Source organism: Antedon bifida, chromosome 7 (genome assembly GCF_963402885.1).
Source record: "Antedon bifida chromosome 7, ecAntBifi1.1, whole genome shotgun sequence".
Classification (NCBI taxonomy): domain Eukaryota; kingdom Metazoa; phylum Echinodermata; class Crinoidea; order Comatulida; family Antedonidae; genus Antedon; species Antedon bifida.
Window position 1 is genome coordinate 5246446 of NC_136232.1, and position 22075 is coordinate 5268520.

Below are 22075 nucleotides of genomic sequence, written 5' to 3' on the forward strand. Positions count from 1 at the left end.
CCTGGGTGGAAGGTACCCATTTGTACACCTGGGTGGACTGGGAGGTACCCATTTGTACACCTTGGTGGAATGTACCCATTTTTACACCTGGGTGCAAGGTACCCATTTGTATACCTTGGTGGAATGTACCCATTTGTACACCTTGGTGGAAGGTACCCATTTGTACACCTTGGTTGAATGTACCCATTTGTACACCTTGGTGGAATGTTCCCATTTGTACACCTTGGTGGAATGTACCCATTTGTACACCTTGGTGGAATGTACCCATTTGTACACCTTGGTGGAATGTACCCATTTGTAGTTGTACACCTGGGTGGAGAGAGCCAAACAAAAGTAAAGTGTCTTGCCTAAAGATACAGTACAGCACAGTGCAGCAATGTGACGAGCGTTGGATTCGAACCCATGATCTCACGACCATTAATCCAAGGTCCAACACACTGTGCCACATCCTCAGTAGGTCTTAACTATAGTACACACTTTACAGTACAGTTCATAATGATTTCCATGCTTAAATGATGTATGAGGATGAGCATGTATCAAATTTCCTTATATTCTGGTTTTTTATTTATTTTTGATTTGATATTATGCTTTTCAAATAGCAAGAAATGGCATATTAAAGGATTTTTGGAGTAAATTAAATTTTGGTCTTTATAAATAAGATTACGATTAAATTACGTTCACCAGAGAAACCAGGATTGTAGTATTATTTGACATCTTTTTTCTTGTCAAATGTCATACAATTTAAAAAATTAAATATTTTGTTTTTTTCAGGTTGTAAAAACAATTGGTCTTCGAGAAATCTGGTTCTTTGGGCTCCAATACTCTGATAGCAAAAGCTACCAAACATGGTTGAAATTAAATAAAAAGGTGAGATTTTTATTGTAATTGTTTAATGTGGTTTCTGATTGTTATACTGTTCACTCTGTACAAATAGTATTGTGTTTGCAGTACTGTGTATCCAACCATTTAATAAGAGATTAATTTATAATGTAATTCATGCATGAATTATATGAAAAGAATTGTGGAAATTAGGTTAATTTTTTGAAGTTATTGGGTGTTCAAATAATCCATGTGAACCTTTTAAGCATCGGCATAATATTGTAATAGAGGAACTATAAAGGTGATGGCTATGTCGTGGTAAACTGTGTTGCTGAACTTATGGAAAAAAATCATTCACATTACGATATCCCATGTTAAATGAGTATAATTCTGCTTCCTAATATTGGCTAAGTTTGTATTTAAATGACTCTGATAAATTAATTGTTAATGCAATCCAAATATAATCCCACATCCCCAAATTTGTTGACAAATTTCCTCCAGGACCCCTGGTACTATCCTACTATTAAACTATTAGACATACTGTGTTATGTGTACCATATACTGTATTGCCGTTATTTTCATGGTGGTTTAAATTTCACGATTGGGAATCTTACATCAACATTTACGTTGAAAACAGCCTCTGATTGATTGAAATGGGAAAACCCGGAAGCAAATTTTTATGCGCTTACACATTTTCTCTCCCAGTCAGTACCGCCACAATCTACAGTAGGCCTAGACTTGCCAAGACAAATGGCCGTCAATTTTTTTTTTTATTCGTAAAAGACGAGAGCACATAGGCATATGATATTGTGAATTCTGACATAGTTTCTGAAATAATTTATGGCACAATGTGACATTAAACAGAAAATAGCTATTAAAATTATCCTTTTATATAATCAAAGAAATCTATATTTAGATACAAACACACATCCATGTTTGTTATATAATACTGTGGTGAAAGTGAGGCTTACTTATTTGTTATTTCAATCATAAAAGATGTGGTAAATATATCCAATGAAATCCAAGTTTAATGCTATTAAATCAACAGAGATATTGTACTGGTGCCAGTCAGTGTTGGTGTTTTTCTTCTAAGAATTTTGTTAGAATTTGAAATAAGTAAAATAAAACCAACGCATGTATTTAATATTAATTCACTGATATTAATTTAAAATGAAGGATTTTAATAGTTTAAAGTGGAGCTCCACCCAGAAAATTGCTATTTTTCATACATTTCAACTATTCTTTAAAAATATCATCCCTCATACTTCATATTTTTTTGAAATTTTTTTCAATGAGTATGATTTTCTTGAAAATCACGCCTTTTTGCGTTTTGGGGGGATACCTTGTAATTTCCTATTCTTTTACATGCAAAAGGGGGGTATATTTGAATATTCCTAAAAAATTAATTTCTTCACGAAAAAAAAAATGTAAAATGTTTTTATATGTAATTTTTCCAGATCTTTTTATTTCTGGTATTGTTATTGCGTATACATTGCGCAATTTCGCGTAAATAGACACTTTTCCCCGTTGGGTCCAATTGGGTTTTTTACTTTGCTAGGGAGTATGATCACATGACATTTCTCACGACATTTTTCACACTGCAGCTGGCGATCTGTTATTGTCGCGATGTTATTTTTGACGGGCGAAAAGTATATTAAAACATTCTGGATGTGACCCTATCATGTTTCACAGTGTAATAAGTGATTATGAGATTATTACTAAAATGTCAAATTTAACGAGATTTGAGAAAGACGTGGCTATATATTCAATAAAGCTAGGCCTAGGCCTACTAGAGTCTAGGTATGTAACGATGCTGCTTGGCCTCTAGCTGGCTGCCTTACAGCTGTGAAGTTTGTTATGGCACCCAATCTCGGCCTACCCATGGGCCATGATAGGGTGCCTGAATAGTTGCTTTTCAGTCAGCCATAAGCTTCCACATCCGTTACTATTCTTTACTATTCTGAGCAATACCAGTCTTGTTTTGAAGAGAATTTTGTGTTTTACAATTCTTAATGTGCGAGAAAACACAGGAACGATAAATGGGACGAAACGACCAAGCATTTTCGAACCCATGACTACAGTCCTACCTAGACCTAGCTAGGCTGAGCAGACGATTTAGCTAGGCCTAGCTTAAAATTAATAAGCAATTTGATTAAGATTATTATGCTGTTGTTGTACAGTGCAAATCATGATGTTACATGTAAATTATGCTGACATTTTTATCGGAAATATTACTTGGGCCTAAACAAATCGTATTAATTGTGTGTATAAACAGGGAGTTGTAAAAATTATTTTACAACTCCCTGGTATAAAATTGATTCGCCATTTTCCAACACATAATTTACCAAAGGGGAGACATTTCACCAACGCGTTCACCGGCGACTAAAACGCGTCAGTCGCTAAGTGTAACGCGTTTTGCGACGTATTGTAAACTAATAACCCCTAAGTTACTGAAAAAGTGTAATGTAGTAAAAAACACTATTTTCTGACCAATTTTTTAGAAATTAGTTTTTGGAAAATATTGCCATATCTTTCCTGTTTTTTGTATGTAATCACTTTCAATTAAACATACTTAAACATAATATAAGCTGAGAAAGTCTGAGTGTAGCTCCACTTTAAATGGTCTTCATTAAAAATAAATATACTGTAAATATTGTGTAAGAATTAATTATCATGGAATAAAATCCTATTTCACTCCAGAGCTGATGCGTTTCTGGGCAATGCAAATTTGTTTTTTTTATAGACGTACCATTTATTTATCACCAGAATATATATACAGTATTTCTTTTACAAGAATATTTCTATAAGTTTAATCTAAATCATAATGAATGGAAAACATGGTATTTGATACAAGTGTTTTCCCCTTAGTTTGTGTCAATGGTGGATAAGGCCACTGGACTGTGTGTCCCTACAGTGGCTGTTGATATGTCCAAGTGGAATTGAGTAGCCTCTTTCAAACCTCAATTCAATGCAGTTCTTAGACTTACTACAGCACTATGAAACTGCCATAATGGCTTATTTATAATGCTAATTATTACATTACTATGCATAGGATTTTATTTCGCTTTCTCTATAGATAGTATAGTTTCAAAACGTTTGACTGTCAATGAAAAAATATGTATGTATAAAAACTATTTCTCGGTTTCCAATTATCAGCCTTACCTCGGTTTCCAATTATCAGCCTTCCCTCGATGTACCGGTTTTTATAATGCTAATTATTACATTACTATGCATAGAATTTTTTTTTCTTTCTCTATATTAAAAAAACGATTGACTGTCAATGAAAAAAGATATAGGCCTACTATTTCTTTGTAAAAAAATAAGTTGCTATTTCTCGGATCCAATTATTACTGACCTTCCCTTTTTTACCGGTTTTTATAATGGTAATGATTACATTACGGTACTATGCATAGGATTTTATTTGCTTTCTCTACTTTGTAGTAACAAATTGATTATCAATGAAAACAGATGTATGCATACTATTGCTCTTTACAAAAGTTGCTATTTCTCGGATCCAATTATTACCGACCTTTCCTTAATTTACCTGTTTTCATATGGTAATACTACTTATTACATTACTATGCACAGGATTTTATTTTGCTTTCTCTGTATAACAAAACAATTGAGTGTCAATGAAATAAGATGTAGGCCTACTATTTATCTTTAAAAAAATAAGTGCTATTTCTCGGATAAAATTATTACCGGTTTATATAATGCTAATTATTACTGTACAATTTACTATGCTTAGTATTTTTTTTCGCTTTCTCTAGTAACAAAACGATTGACTGTCATTTAGTGTGAATGATTCAAAAAGATATATGCCTTCTATATTTCTCTGTAAAAAATGTGCTATTTCTCGGATCCAATTGTTACCGGCCTACCCTCAATGTACTGGTTTATAATTTTCTGCATGATTTTGCGTGTTTTTGTTCATAACCAGCTTAAAAAGTATTGTACTTAGCCAAATATAGCTGAGTCAAGTCCTATTCTGACCTTGTCTGGTTTTGTACCTCTCCACGGTTCATCTAACAAGTTGAATACAGTGGACTTAGACTGTGATGCTGATGTGTGGGTTCAATAGTCAGGTGTACCGTAGTATTAATAGTACAGATTACATGTATTAAGTACCCTGTGTAACACTGATAGGTGTATCAGGTATAGCGTTACCATAGTTGAATAAATTCATTTAAACTGCTACTTTGCATTTAATTTGCATTAATTAATGCCATACAAAGTGTTCATTGATAAATTTAGATTTTATTTTATTTTATGTACTGTAGTACGATTCTATACATACACTATAATATTTTTCACCTTCATATTGTGAAAATCAATACTGTTGAATAAATCAAATGTTCCATATAAAATATTAACTGAAAGAATTTGTAATCTTTCTACAAAATATAGTAGCAACATTTACTAGTATAATTTAAATGGAAGAAAATCCAAAAATGGTATTATATACTGTAATTGTACTGATGGTAATGTAATATAGTATCTTTTGGTATGTAAATACCTATTCAGTGGACACCCCTGTTAAGTGGACACTTTCCTTTAAAACAAACGAGAGACTATTTTTACAGCCAACCACTATTCACGGTACACTTTCACTTTGGTGGGTCCGGAAGGTATCCTCTTAATAGAGGTTCTGCTTATAGTTGTTTTAAGGTGAACAATCTTATCATTGGGAGTGGGGTTGAGACGTACAGATTTGATTTAAGTTGCTTTCTTAAATGTCTACAGGTCTCCTTTATCTTTCTCCATAAATTGCTTCTTTTCGTAATAATACAAGCTATAAACTATCATTGTTTACCTCCTTGTTTACGTTTAGTAGTTGACATAGTCACTTTGTTTATTATTCAACTGATGTGATGATTTTCGTTTCCACAGGTGATGTCACAAGATGTGAGGAAAGAGTCTCCACTGCAGTTCAAATTTAGGGCTAAATTTTACCCAGAAGATGTCTCAGAAGAGCTGATTCAAGAGGTCACGCAAGTAAGTATTTTGATTCCTCAATAAAGTGATATTTTCTCTGCAAGGAGAGATGAAATGTGGGGAATAACCTGTGCCATGCAGCTGAGGCTGGGCTGAATTGCACACAGGTGTGGACGACACACACAATAACTATCTTCCCGCCTAAGGGTTATTTTGTGTCGAGTGCTGGCACCAAAGGATGCATGTTCCGTCTGTCCACAGAGATGAACTGGGTTCTTTAAAGTGCACATGAGCTAGATGTGTACACTGGATCTCCAGTTTTAAGTCCATACTGTATATCGGAGGAGACTTGTTCTACCACCAGAACAATGGTCGAGGAGTGACTTGAAATTGCACTGATTGTATAGCTATGGTTTGTGGCACCCTTGCCTTAACCACTAAGCCACTCTACTTATAAGGGATATCTATTAGTTACTGTAGCACCATTCGTTTATTCAAGAAGTCACACAAGTAAGTATATCATATCTCAACAAGTCATTCAAGAGTCAGGTTATTGGAGAGGAGAGAGATGGTTATTCAATGGGGATCCATTGACCAGAGGTGTCATCCAACATAGACTCAGTCTTTTTTCTGATCAGTACATTAACTTTTGGGTATTAAGTTTCAACTTTTAACATACAGTAGGGTTGAACTGGAAAAGTTAGAATGCATTAGAAACTTGTCCACAGAATCTTTTCTTAGGAATTTTTGCCATACCAGACTTCTGCTATTATTATTTCTGTATGTAGTAAAAGTTTTGTTGGCTTAGACATTTGTTGAATGAATAATCACCCAGGAGTAGTTAGAAAAACACCAGCTGACCAAAGGTAAATGAACGCAAGATCCACCATGCATAGGCCTACATTAAATATTAAATAACATAAATAAATAGAATATTGTACATATTATGATATAATATGATCAACCTTTAACTTATTGTTCATTGGATTATTATATTCTGCTTTCATCTTAATTATGAATAATGCTTAATTTTTCTTTGAAATATGTAATAATAAAGAATTAGGTCAATTTGTACTTGACTTTGAAAGATACTGTAACATATTTATAATTACCATTTCCTCGTTTCAATGTTAACGACCTTAAAGTATTAATTACAGTTTTTATTATACAATGGCAGTATTATACTACTATTATATTAGTAATGAATCTTATTAAATTTCTATTCCTTCACTTCCTTATTCTCGCATCTTGTGAAATTGTTGCTAATGAATTAATTTTATATGATGGTGAGTTTTTGAAATTAGTTCCTTTATACTGGTGTACTGTATTCTCACAAACGCTTCCTCCTTGATAGTAAACTGGTTCTCGGTGGATATTAAAAACTAAAAAATAGTATTAAGTTAATGTTCTTATTACTGTTCCTATACCTTATTTTTCAAACATTTATTCAATATATAACATATAGAAGCATAAGCTTGTATCACAAGGAACCTAACCATATTTTTTATTCATTCAACATGATGGAAAAGTATAATAATACTAATAGTAAACGAAATAAAAGAAAATTATTATTGTTTGATTATTATATACAAACCTGTGTTTAGAAGATGATAAAAAATGTAAATACTCATGTATTTGCTAGAATGCAATAGACCGTCAGCAGCCATGCAATATACAGTATGAATTAGTCATAATGAATGTTGCCATCCAATGTATGGTAATATTTGCGTGCCGCGCCTTTAGGCAGTTATATTCAAGACGAAAGCATTAGGAAACTGTATCACGCAAAAGCTTATAGTTTAATAAGGCCGTTTTTTTGTAAGAAATATTTCTTGTTTTTATTGGAAGAATATAATAGAAACAGTGAAAAACAGGATATGTGTAATTTATAAAGTGTCATCCATTTAAAAAAAACATCAAGCTTACTCAATCAGGGAGTGTTTATAGTGTTTGTTTTTTCTTTCAGCGTTTGTTCTTCCTACAAATCAAAGAGGCGATCCTGAATGACGAGATCTACTGCCCTCCAGAGACCTCGGTTCTACTTGCATCATATGCAGTCCAGGCAAAATATGGCGACTACAGCCCATCCAATCATCCAAAAGGATTTCTCGCAAATGATAGACTTCTACCCCAGAGGTAAATAATTTAACACTTTTGCCGGGATACAGTAAAGGAGGAAATCATTGCTTCGTATCTACGCGTAACATTTTGTAGCCTACGCGGAGTCAGAACGTAGCTCATTAAAAGTTGTTTGTTGAGGTTACGAAGCCAAACAATGTAACATACGAAGCCAGCTTGTAGGAAAAGTTACAGTATTTTCTTTCTGTACTGTATTACAACCAGAAACAAAAATGAAATGTGTTGCATATGTACACAAAATTTCTTGGATTGCAGTTACTAAGAAAAAATAATTGTTATATTGTATGAGTCGTGATCATGTGATTATTATGTTGAAACTAATTTATTTTCAATTCATAAAATCAATCAACTGTGCTTTGAATATTAGTAATACAATAATTATGAAAACACACACTAGATGTAATGAACATATGGGCTATGACTTGTAACCTGTTGCTATAGGCTTATATTTTGTATTTTAAGCTCTGTCTACACTAGTTTGAGAAAAAAAGTGTGATGTGCCCAAATATGGTAGTGGTATGCCCAATTGTGGTAGTGATATAACATCATTTTATATCTTTTTACTATTTGTTAGTTATACTGAGCCATTGATGAAATAAATGTTGTTGAATGAATGAATGAATGAATGAATCATCATGTCCATACTGTATATGAGCACATCACATTTTGTTGGCACATAAAGTATGATAGTGTAGACAGAGCTTTAGCCTAGCTGACGGTACAAAACCTAGACATAAGAAAACCATAGTAAAAAACTCGCTAAGTGGGAATAGAACATGCTTTGCTTCATTAGTACTATACAGTAGAATAGAAACTGATGTGTAAGGATGGATATTTACACAGGAGACCAGGCATTGAATCGCTTTATCTGATTGGCTTATTTGTAGCAGGGAGATGTAAAATACAACTCTCTGTTTGTAGCAACTGGTTTTGTGGCATTATAAAAGCACACCTTTTGACTTTTTGATGATATAACCTCAGCTATTACTTATTTACTTATTATAATCTAACTTATTTTATAATCATCGTTTCATCTTATGCAATTAACAGCTTCTTTTATCAAATATTGTTTGACTTTCAAGGTTTTATTCACCAATATTTTCAGTATCTCGGCCAGCAGTTGGTTCTTAATTAGAAGCTACATACTTTATGCCTACTGATAAATACATTCACACTATCACCTTCTTGCTATCTTTAAATCTCAATTTGAACAGTTTATTAAATGTCAAAGGGACCATCTCAAATGTGCCAAATAGTTATAAAATTATATTAAATGAATATTAACCTTTTGGCCTAAAATAAGACATTTGAGAAGAAACATGCAACATGAAATATATTATTACATTTGTATAGCTGTCATATTTAGTTAGTCATATTAAAATTATGATTAAATTACTTGCATATTTTTGTAGTGGCACTGTTGCTTAGTGATTTACAAACTTGCTTACCATTCTAAGGTCTTTGGTTCAAATCCTAGGTGTAGTCTTAATTAGATGTGCTAATTTCTTATTCTAATGTGTTTAGTGAAGTGATAGAGGGACATTAAAATAATGTAATAACTATAAATGAATTTTTTTATAATGTAAACTTATGTGTATTTATTTGTATCTTAAATAACTAGATTTTCTTTTAATGTTACTTATGTTTTTGTTTTCGATAGAGTAATTGAACAACATCAAATGTCCAAAGAGCAATGGGAAGAAAGGATAACAAATTGGTACATAGAACATAAGGGCCAACTCAGGTACGTATGTGTAGTAGGTTGAAATTACCCTAGCCACGTCTACAGAGGTAAGAGACGTGAATCACCAGTACACACAATTATAAACATTTTTTTTAAATATAAAGCAGAGTGTAAAATACAATGTGAAAAAATAACACATTTTATAAATGCAGTAAAAATGTACGCCATAATAGAATTATGCAATAAAATTCTTTTTTAAATAAAAGATTTTGTACATTTAAAATTGCAATGAAAATTTACACAATCTAAAAATAGTATTATTATTATTCATCGGTTAATTTTTACTGCGGCCACACTGTACAGAGTTCTTTGTTGTATTGTATTCATCTGTTTACAAGATGTTTACATTACACTATACAAAATTAATATCGAGTTAAAAAAACAATGAAAAATTCATACAATACAAATAACATTTTAATCAGGACATGATCATGTGACTTCATTCATTATCCATATGTTAAATATGGTCACTCCCAAAATATAAATATAATATTTGTTTGGATGAATCACAATCAATATTGCCTACACTGGCGTCAATCCATTGAGAAATATTCCTTATGTTCTACCACACAGTTCCAATAGGGAGCTTTCGACCAAAATATGTCATATTAGTTCATTGTGGGCACGTGTAGATATGTTTGTTATTATTTATACTGGGAGACCTCTTCAGTCAAAGACTGGTCTCCCATAGGGCCCAGTCATGATCAGTCGCTTTGATGTATTAGTACACCGAGATAATCCCCTACTCATCTTGATTAAAGTGCACATGAGCTAGATGTGTACACTGGTCCTACGGTTATAGTCCTTATCTGAGAAGACTTCCACCAGAACCATGGAGCGAGTGAGCCTTGAACCCTTGCTGATGTTATGGCTATGTAATTACGGTTCCACTGTATTAACCACTCATTCTAAGACGTGTCGGGGCAGGGGACGTCACCTTGACACAGGTTTGATGGTTTCTAGGTCCAGGCAACGACCAGAGATACACTGATTGACCTGACCTGGGTTGGTCCTTGGTCTTCGCAAAATCAAAACTCTCTAATTCATTCAGTATCATAAATGCATTTTTGACATAACTGGTTGTTTTTTTGTCCGAATGTTTAGTGAAGGTTAAGCATTGTTACTATTGCTATTGTTGTCAATAGAATTAAAAATTGAAAAGTCAGATTAATGAAAAGGAAATAAAAGAACATAATATTTTGAGTTCATTGACCTTTTAACCTAAACATGACATAGAGTCTATAATTCAAATACTCTCCACCTTCCAAGACTCAAAGGTGTTATTTATTCTTGATAGAGATACAAGTATTATAATAATTTAATCAATAAATGTGTGTGTACCTTACTATGGATGGAATTCTACTGTAAAGATGATAACACCCCTTATGTTTGAATGTATAAAATATAATGTAATACAATCTATTTTTTTTTTTTATCTCTTAATGAACTTTACAATAAAATTTAATGACAAAAAACAAAAAGATCGACGTTTCGGAACCATCATGGAACCATTTTCAAGATCAAGTGATCAAATTATACAAAAACAATAAACACCAATGGGTAACAGGAAATACTAATCCGAAACGTCGATCTTCTTGTTTTTTGTCTTTAAATTTTATTGTAAAGTTATATAGTAAGCGTCTATTAATTTGTATTTTTAATGAATTATATTTGTTCTATTATTATATATAGAGAGGATGCCATGTTGGAGTATCTTAAGATTGCGCAAGATTTAGAGATGTACGGTGTCAACTACTTTGACATTAAAAACAAGAGAGGAACAGTTTTGTGGTTGGGTGTGGATGCCCTCGGTCTAAATGTGTACGAACACGATGATAAGCTGACACCAAAGATCGGATTCCCCTGGAGCGAAATCAGAAACATCTCATTCAATGATAAGAAATTTGTCATCAAACCAATTGATAAGAAAGCGCCTGTAAATATATGTTAATTTATTTAAATTTATGTAAATACGGTAGTTAAAAATTGAATGATGATGTGTATTATAATTGTTCATTAATCATCATTTTTTGCCTAAAGCTCTCTTGCTATCTTTTCTTCCTCCGTTTCTTAACAAACCTAAAATAAAAATCATTTTATAAGTTGGCACAAACTGTTACATTGACCAGTTGTTGTTTACTTTAAATATATTTTTTGCAGGATTTTATTTTCTACGCACCTCGACTACGTATCAACAAGCGTATCCTAGCACTTTGCATGGGTAACCACGAACTATACATGCGCCGACGAAAACCAGACACAATAGAGGTACAGCAGATGAAGGCGCAAGCTCGCGAAGAAAAGCATGCCAAGTTGGCAGAAAGGTATTGAAATGTGCATTAATGAGTTAATTTTGTGTGTCACCTACATAATAAATTGGTTGTACAAGTAACGAATGTTTAAAAAATGACTAGAATAATAGTAAGAACTCCTTATAATGAAAACCATTATTCTAAAGTTCTGTCAACACTATCAAACTTTATAAATATTACCACCATATTTGAGCATATCACACTTTTTTGTCAAACTAGTTTCATAGTGTAGACAGAGCTTAACAAGGTAATATATCTCACTATATTAACTTCTATTAAATTTTCTAACAGAACCCAGTTGCAGCGTGAGAAGCAGGCTCGTGAAGATGCTGAGAAGGGCAAGAAAGAACTGGAAGCCCAGCTACATCGATATGAATTGGAGGCTAAGAAGGCACAAGAAGGTATACATCAGTCATAGTGGCATAACGTATGGGGCAAAGGCCCCTGATTTAGCACTCCTAAGGGGCCCTACAGCGCTGGGTAATTGCATTGGGCTGCTCATGCTCTGGGGCCCCTGAGTTTAGCCAGTGAGCGCTCATAGCCATTACGCCACTGGTCATATTGACATATATAATCATACTGTTTTCAAAATATTTTTTTTTTATGAAATCAAACAATAGACATTTCCTCTAAATGTAAAATCAGATTATTTCTGTAATACATACTATGCATTGATCACATCTTCATCATCCAACATTGACGCAGAAATAATATTGACCTATATTGATGTAGTTCATTGATTGTAAACCAGTAATTTTAACTTGCAGTTTGTCTAGCTGTCTAACTGTCTTGAAACGTAAGTTAAAAGTATTGGTTTACAATCAATGAACTACATATCAATATACTAACCAGAGGAAAATGTTTTCACTAATATTGACCTAACTGAACTTGTTACCACCAATTATAGATAAGCATGGCATCATGTAAATGTCTGTAAATACTTTATTTATCACTCTCACAACATAATATAGAAACTTCATTGACGTATATAACTGTATATTCACACTTTCTTGACACTAGCTTATTAATATTTTTCACCAACAGCTTTGCAAAACTCACAGACAGAAGCTTTGGCATTGGAAGAGCAGAGAAGAAAGACAGAGGAGCAAAAAGAATTGCTTGAGCGCCAACGTCTAGAAGCAGAAGAAGAGAAGAAGCGCATCGAAGAACAGATGTTGCGAGAAGTTCAAAGCAAAGATGAGTTAGCAGCGAAAGCCAGAGAAATGGAAGAAGAACAGAAGAAGGCTGAAGAAGAAAGAGAAAGATTGTCTGCTGAAGCCGCAGAACTTCAACAAAAGGTAAAAAAAAAAAGTTTGCCGTACACCATGTATTTCCAAATTTGTCTTGATGTTTTGGTTATTATGCATCTTCTTTGTATTAAGTCATGCAAAAGTTGGGTTTAGAACTACATCCAGTTGCAGAATGAGACATAAAAACATTTATTCTAAACCAGTGTGGCCAGCGATAGAAATAAAATTATGTTAGGTAGCAATTATGGTCAAAATTGCACAAAAACAATGTATCAGAGGGTGTATGTATATATTTTATGTACCACAAAAGTGAGAAGCCCAAAAAAAGAAAAAAAAAAGGTTGCCAGGGTTTCGGCCAAATTATGCTAGATTGGGTAAAAATTATGCTAGATTTTTTATAAATATACTGCAGATTTTGGTTTTTGGATTATGCTAGATTTTCTAAAATTATGCCCAGCATAAATGCTAGATGCCAGATAGGTCAAAATTATGCTATAGCATAATTATGCCATATTTGGCCACTATGTTCTAAACCCTTGTTATGAGGAGGATAGCTAATGTTGTTTATGTTCATAAGAAAAGCGATTGGTAAACCGTCATATATTCCACTACTTTATATAATTCCAAAGGCATATTACTGAAAAAATGACAATGCTGTGGGTATCAGTGGATATTAATGGAGATACAAAATAAAATAAGCAAAAAGCTAAATCAAAACAGCCAGAAAAATTTGCAGAGCTTTCGGGCAACACTAGTCCTAGTTAATCAGTGTATTGCATTATATAGACATTTACAGATATTATTTTTAATTTATAGCTCATAGAAGCGCAAGAGCAGCAACAGGAGTACCTTGCAGTAATAGCTACTCCACCACAAGTACATGTACAAGAGTCCGAGGCTGAAACCAGTGATTTAACCATGGATGCTGATCTGGCCAACGACCGTTCTGAGGAGGAACGTGTCACCCAAGCCGAGAAGAGTAAACGCATGAAAGAACAGTTGAAGGTATGTACATCTAGCATAGCCAATAATTGTATTTCAAATCGCATGTTTAAGTGCTTTATATAAACTATATGCTGTTCCATTGTTTAGATAGATCTAGTCAACCATTCCAGAATACATTTATCCCATAACCTCATGATATTCCATATTTATACCACAATACTATAGAGGGCAGAATCCTAGTTATCATACAACTTTGGAAGTCTATTCCATCGTTTAGGTAGACCATTCCTACCACAGAATAGATTTATCCAAATATAACATTCACTAAATTTTAGAATAATAATATAATTTAATTATAACAAGACACCACAATACTATGAAGGGCAGAATACCTAAAGGCCAATTTACACAGACGAGCGGTAACTGTAATACAAATATAGAATATATGTTATTCCTTATGACCATTTACACACAACGCAGATTAGATAGGCTGTTTCCGCTCAGGATAGATACAGATTCTATGTGGGACAAGGTATGCAGTTTTCCACTTACCATTACAGCTCGTCTGTGTAAATTGGCCTTGAGCCTCTACTTACTTTTTTGGAATTATTATGGTTATACATTAGCCTATTTTCGATATATGACCAGCCCAACTCAGTACCATCATCCTGGGTTCATATTTTTTTTTTAAATTTAAGAAAATTACAACTCCACTCCCAAAGACTTGTAATAACACTTGGTTTATGTAGAGCATCTTGTGTATATGTTTGTCTTGTGAACCTCTGAGGGTCCCTAATGATCAGCAATTGCTGGATGGATCACCCTCATTAAATATGGTGTAAAAAAAATCTATTTTTCTTAATGTAAACAAATCACAATTTTTACCCGTTTCTTAGCAATTGAGCAGTGAGCTGTCACTTGCCACAAATGAGGAGAAGATGACGGAAGAAGACAAACTCCACGCTGGCAATGTTCGTGCAGGACGTGACAAATACAAGACGCTTAGACAGATTAGAAGTGGTAACACAAAGACCAGAATTGATGAATTTGAAAATATGTAAATTGCAAAATTAAGAGCAATTACTCCATAAGGTAATCATTGTTATTTGTTTTTTAATCTTTCGTGGGAATCACCCACCTTTATTGTAATTTCTTCTCATTTTCATTAACATGACTTAACAGGTATTTATAAACATATTCAATTACGAACCAATGTATAGTAGTATATATAATTCTGTCATTCTTAAAACGATATAGAAACATATTTGGCATAAAGGTAAATAAACTCTATACAGATGAAGCTATAATAGAACCATTGATAAAATAATTAGTGAAAAATACATTACACATATTGTATATTTAAAATTGTACTGTACTATTTGTTCTTGGTGTTTACAATTTTCTTAAATAAAATACATTAAAAATGAAAAAAATGAATACAACACTTGGGGCGGATTGCTATAAAAAAAAATCTTAACTCCTCGATTAAAGTTGGCTTTATCAGATAGACAGTCTTACTTAAGCTACCCCTGTTAGACCATTGCTATAAGGCAGTCTTGGCTAAGACTGTGATGAGTAACGAATTGAGGGTGCACTTTACACGGAGAATACCAAATAAGATCATGTTCGTCATGTTTGCTCAATTCACAATCATAAAACAGTATGTAAATTTCTACGCGAAAAAATCTATTCTATATACAATCATCATTATTATTTGATTTAACACTTAAAACTCGTTCAATGTGTTGTCTTTCATGATCAATAATATAATATGTATATGCATGTTGAAAAAACAAAGAGGTTTAAGAATGTTTTAAGACTCCTTCGGGAAGGCTTTAATTTTAAAGACTGCTTACAAGTTAGACTGCGGTATAGCAATGGTCTATAAGAAAATCTACTTGCTACGTCACAAATTATAGCCAGCTAAGCGCTAAGACCGCATTTCTAGCAATCCTCCCTTGATCCTACTTATTAATGTTTATGAAAATAAGTTCAAATTGGTGCCTATTAGCTTCCATTTTAAGCCTTCAAAAATTGTCAGGCCGGGCATTACAATGATGAGTTATTCTTATTGTAAAAACATTTATTCTGCACTTAAGATAAGATTTGGATTTGGATAAATGATGAAATTTCAGGCTGTGACCACATGTTTTTGTAAGAGATCTTGAAGATGTCATCTGGGTTTATATCCTCAATTAAATATTTTATTTCATAAGTCAATCAACATATTATTTAATACTGGACTGGTTTTTTTTGCAGGGTACTTTGTTGTAGTCTTTTTCCGTAACAACTTGGATTGACGAAGCTACAGTTATCACAGACAACTACACGGCTTGGGAAAACTCCACACTGAGTTTACTCGAAAAATATAAAAAATTAGTAGCCATAAAATTTTGATATGTAAATAATCATGGTTAAGTTTAAGTTTTATAATTCTCGTTATTATGGTAGTTTAACACAATCAAGGCGCGACATAGTGCTAGCCTGACAGGGCACTGTCTAGTAGAAATCATTCCGAGCTGGTCCATCTGTCTTTAGTCCCCCCAGTAAAAAACGCTGATTTCCTCCCTCCCCAAATTTCCCACATTTCTTCCAATTAGGTATCATTGTAATTTTGTATAATAAAAACATGACAAGAAATTTACAAATATTGCACTTCTAGTAAGTTCTCACTGTAGGTTGTTAAATCAATGATTATCGGGCAAGTCTCACTTTGTGATAAGGTAATTGTAGTGTATGTATCATATTATTGTTAGTGTTTAATTTTCTAAATTAATCTGGCTACTTGATAATGCAAAATTAGTATAAAACAACATTATATCCACTGACAACTCATAAGACGTTCGGTACACCATTAAGTTGGTTTTTTTAAGGCAAACATTTGTCATGAATACAATTTATACGCATTCGGCATACACATAAACAATACATAATATAAATAAATGAAAATGATAATGATAACTTTAGAAACACACAATAGTGCCTTTTGCAGAAAGTTATTCACACAACCATTGATAACACATCGAAACAACTCATTAACAATGTTATTTTCTCGTATCTTTTCATTTCTATAGAACAATATTTTGTTAGTAATTAAATTGTTCCAACTTGAATGTTGTATATATTTTGGTTTACAATTGACATAATATTAACATAATATCGATGATTCCTGCCCTCTATTGACAACATGCACAAATGCTAGCTGCTTTACTGTTGATATAACGTCTGTTTTAAAGAGCATTCGTAGCTTTGTATTTTTGATGAAAGATTGTATTTTTTGCTCATTTTATTGGACATACCAATGTTAGAATTACATTCCTTAAATCTTGAAATTATAATGTGCGGTCAAGTGTGTAATTTGTGCAGTCGGGCATGTTATTTATGCATTGCAATGAATTGTGGGTGATAGTTGATGTTTGCAAATTTTCCATTGTTATTACGAGCTCGTTAGTAAGACAATAATTGAAAGTATTTGACATGTAAATGAGAAATTTGTTAGCCAAGACTTTTTGGCATAACTAAAAAAAAAATTAAAAGTATATATGAATTTTGTAATCACATAGCTTGCTTAAAAATGAATTATTTGCTTTTTTCTTTAGTTATATTTAGGTCAGTCAATTATTATTTTTTTATTATTCAGTTAAAGGAGAATGCTATAATAATAATTACTTTTGAATACTATAGCATATGTTCCTATTTATACTTATGGCTTTAAAAAATGATTCAATGGGATCTTAATTGTTATATTATACATTTAGCATACTGGACTGTCACAAAACAGATCTCCAGCAAAAGTCCTGCTGATGATCTTACTATAGGGACTTAACTACGCCTTAACCAGTTTCTCTGTGGGAACAAAATGATGTCAAGAAAATGTGGCATATTTATATTCCTCCTCTGAATGGGTTAGTTTAGTTTCATTCAGTTTCTGAATCACTATCACGTATTGCTATATTTAGCACGTATTACATAGTTACCGATGTTGATATTGTAAAATGTATACACAGTGTATTAAAGTGGTTCATTGTTGAGTTCCGTAACTCCTCCATCTTCCTTCACTAAACATAACATTTCAGCTTCTAATTTGCATCTAATTTGCATACTTGGACATGGAAAACGATTCTGGAGATTGAAATTAAATAAACATATTTTACACCACATATGCTAAGATAACTAGTAATGTTGGCACTTTCTACTTTAAGACATTTGTTTTTTTTTTCTTTTTTAAATAAAAATAGATTTGTAAATTTAAAATTATGTTTTTGGATATTAAAAACTAATTGCAAACATTCACTGATAGTTTATATTGAGCATTTTTAGATTAATTTGATGGCAGAGGGATTCTATACAAATATTGTTAGGTTTTGATTTAAATAATAATAAATGCGATTGTATTATTTACATTTAATTGGTTTGTTTCTGTTTTTTTGTGTTAATAGTAGATAGGTGATACATGGTTCTGGTCACTCCCATCCCAACAAATAAGACGAGACCGTCGGCAATGTGACGTTCAATTGGTCATGAAATCACGAAACGTCGAGGTCATAGGGAAATACCTGGGTCATGTAAACATAGATAGAAAAACCTATAATTACATTATAATTGTAGATCCCCCTCCTCTGAGACACCCCTATTCAAGTCCTCTTAACGAAGTATGGATAAACTGTAAATTAATGGTACGGATTGGTGGAAAGTTAGGCATTGTGTACGTAGGCTAACTTCCCTAAGTTCGCCATCTAAACCTTTGATCTATATTGTGGAAAATTAGGCCTATGTGTCGATTGGTAGACGGAAAAAGGAACTGACTAATTTGCCTGATAATTTTGGGGAAAAGAGTTACGTAACTTAAAAGGAAAAATATTATCGTGCAAGTTGTAAGGTCTCCCCTTAAAAACAGACCAACGAGAACAATATGACATGTAGTATGACATATTAAGTACTTGCAGTAAGTAATCATTTATTATGTAATAAAATAAGAATGTTTATTATTAAAAGGAAATTTAAACTTTAAAATATTACACATACACCGAACAGAAAAGGGACAAACCCGGGACATTTTCGCACCCAACGTGACATATCATACAGTTACCTTATACCATAAATTTTTGCTATATTGTAATAAAAGTATGATTTTATAATGTTTAAATAACCCATTGTTATTGCCAAGAAATTACATCCTTTGAACCTGAGTATTATAATGCAAACAAATATTTGACCTGCTTCGTAGCAACTCAAAGGTTAGGCTATTATAATAGAAACGCATTCAGTACTGCATTATAACAGCGTGAAACCTCCACAACTAACAACACCACTAACAGTGAGTGCATTCCCTGAAATAAAAACCACACATTATGTAAATTCTTGACCGACGACACATTTTGGATGTAAAATTGCGAAGTTTTACAGCAGATATTATAAAATTAATATAAGGTACGTATGGACATTATTATTTAGCCCTTTGTAAGGAAACATATTGATTCTGGCTGTTAGTTTCGTATCTGAACGCAACCTGTTTAAGATAAAAGCTAACAATGATGTTTATAGACTACAATAGAACTTCTGCATCACGGTCTCTGGGCCTATTTTATTTTGTCATGGTATGTAATTCTATTGAATGCAGACATTTAAATGTATTAAATAGTTTCAAAAACAGCTATATCCTTCCTTAAAACATTCGCTTGCAGTACTTAGGCCTAGCCTATGGGCTCAGACCACCAATCGGGTTATATTAAGACGAAATTATTTATATTGCCTGGTAAAGATCACAAGCGAACTCCCTTTGGGTATTTCTTAGGGGAAATAGGGTATAAAGGAGAAAAACGATCTTAGCATGACATAACATTACGACATTGTAACGTTTTATCTTGTTTTTCTTAATCTGACCATTAAATGCCTATTATATTTTGTATTCATAATTTCATGCCCGTGTAATATCATCTTTGTGTTTTTTGTGTGTGTTCTTCAAACACTTGACACTTGGTATCATATGGTGAAGAACTGAAAGACAAGTATGTAGCCTAATGCATATAAAATTGGCCAATTAAAATATTGGCTTAACAATAGCATGTTTTTAGATGACAATCAATAAAGGCATGGCCATGATAAATTAACATAATTATATTACAATTATGCTTTTATATCATACTTAAGGTAATTGGCATCAACCGCGACGTAAGAGGCGACGATATCTAGATGAGAGTATTATTCTCTTCTACGTGACGACAGAACGTATAGTTTTGGCATCCTCAAATATGGAAAAGCTGACGACGAGAACTGGTGAATTCATGACGTATGATAGTGACGTCAGTGAAGAAGATAAGGTTAAAGCTGAGGAGAAAAATAAACGTATACAAGAAAAACTACAGGTAGGATTGACTGGACTTACGGTAGTTATTGATTAGTTGATTGGCTGATTGATTGCTTGATTAACTGACTTACTGATTGATTGATTAACTGACGCCATCGTAAGGCCTATTTACGTGTCCAATGTCTCAGATAAAGCTCTATCAAACTTTGTGACTTTATGATTTTTTTTTTTTAACCACCATATTTAATATGGTTGATCCATCCAGCAATTGCTGATCATTAGGGACCCTCAGAGGTTCACAAGACAAACATATACACAAGATGCTCTACATAAACAAAGTCTTATTACAAGTCTTTGGGAGTGGAGTTGTAATTTTGTCCTTTGAAAAAATCCTGACATGTGACGGGACTTAAACCCAGGACCCTTGGAGTGGTAGCCAAGCATCATAACCACCAAGCCACAACTCCACTCCAAATAATGTGATGTGCTCATAATAAATATGGACACGATGACGTCATATTACTACCATATTGGGCATAGTCACACTTTTTGTCAAAATAGATAGTGTAGACAGAGCAGTAGTAGTAGAATAATCGTCAATTTTATTAATATAGCAACTAGGCACTGAACTGCAGAGCACCCAAGACTGTAACAAACTCACGCAAGAGGACATGGTACGAAAGCAGCAAAACCGTGGTAATGTTCTTCGTGATAAATACAGAAGAATACCAGGACGAAGTGGGGACACTAAGGATAGAGTCAACGAATTCGAAAACTTATGAAGTCTTTATTATGATAAAGAAATTCACTATTGAAGAGAATCACATTATTGAGAGCTAATGTGACAAAATATAGTGACAATAGACTCATTGGAATTAGGCCTAATATACCAAAGAAACAAAAACTATTAAAAATGTCAGTTTTTTGTATGGTTCTATGATTGTTTAGGCCTCCCTGATATCAGACGTGGTCCTGATTCCTCCTCCAGATATGCCTATTTTATATTTTGGTATGGACCAAAAACATTTTTCTAAACTCACTACAGAGAATAATTATCAAGCCTCTAGGCTTTTTAGTATTTTGTTTCTGTTTTTTTATATATAACAGCAGACGGTTAAGAATCTTTATTTTCTCATTGTACATCGGACCTTATGAACTCTTGGTCATGTTAATAAATATTAACATAAGGTTTAAAAGTGAAGTACATATTATAATTATTATGATGTATACTCTACGTATGTTGAATGAAATAAACTCATTTGTATATAGCTTTATTGTGTAATACGGTAGTTTATTTGTTGACAGTTGTCTGAACTTTGAGCTTATATGAACGCAACAAGAAAATCTGCATATTGGTGTGAACGTATGCTATTGCTCTATCTATATGGATGGATTGGTTTCGTCTTCCTCCTGGCTGGCCACGCGCCCCTGCTTCTTGACGTCAATGTTAAAGACACGCATAATCTTGGGCCTATTATAATAGAGAGGTTTCGCAATCTTACGAATACGATAACGAAAACGGATACGTCACGCACACGTATTCGTTTTCGTAAGCCATAAAAAAAATCTGTTTCGCATGGCAACGAAATATTGAGGCGCGTCCAAAATATGACTGCGGTAAATT

General features: G+C 33.1%; 2 protein-coding genes across 2 annotated transcripts in view; both read left to right on the top strand.

Annotated features, from left to right (window-relative positions):
- The window catches only part of LOC144847344 (radixin-like), a 32764-nt gene extending 14204 nt beyond the window's left edge, over positions 1–18560 (top strand). The window contains exons 4-14 of the mRNA XM_078703641.1: positions 772–867; positions 5710–5814; positions 7721–7890; positions 9554–9637; positions 11330–11573; positions 11798–11961; positions 12241–12350; positions 12994–13247; positions 14016–14204; positions 15041–15236; positions 16404–18560. Coding sequence (XP_078559767.1) covers positions 772–867; positions 5710–5814; positions 7721–7890; positions 9554–9637; positions 11330–11573; positions 11798–11961; positions 12241–12350; positions 12994–13247; positions 14016–14204; positions 15041–15205 — 1581 coding nt within the window. The 3' untranslated portion in view covers positions 15206–15236; positions 16404–18560. The remainder of the gene's footprint in view (positions 1–771; positions 868–5709; positions 5815–7720; positions 7891–9553; positions 9638–11329; positions 11574–11797; positions 11962–12240; positions 12351–12993; positions 13248–14015; positions 14205–15040; positions 15237–16403) is intronic.
- An 800-nt stretch (positions 18561–19360) lies between these two features.
- LOC144847360 (moesin a-like) lies at positions 19361–21719 on the top strand. Its single transcript, XM_078703657.1, has 3 exons — positions 19361–19574; positions 20295–20509; positions 21066–21719. The coding sequence occupies exons 2-3, from the start codon at positions 20396–20398 to the stop codon at positions 21231–21233; spliced, it is 282 nt and encodes a 93-aa protein (XP_078559783.1). The 5' UTR covers positions 19361–19574; positions 20295–20395; the 3' UTR covers positions 21234–21719.
- The last annotated feature ends 356 nt before the right edge of the window (positions 21720–22075 follow it).

Excerpts from the sequence above, each read along its gene's own strand:
- LOC144847360 (XM_078703657.1), top strand. The coding sequence starts at position 20,396 with ATGGAAAAGCTGACGACGAGAACTGGTGAATTCATGACGTATGATAGT. Across the intron at positions 20,510-21,065 it reads GTATACAAGAAAAACTACAG|CAACTAGGCACTGAACTGCA; the intron begins GTAGGATTGACT and ends TTATTAATATAG.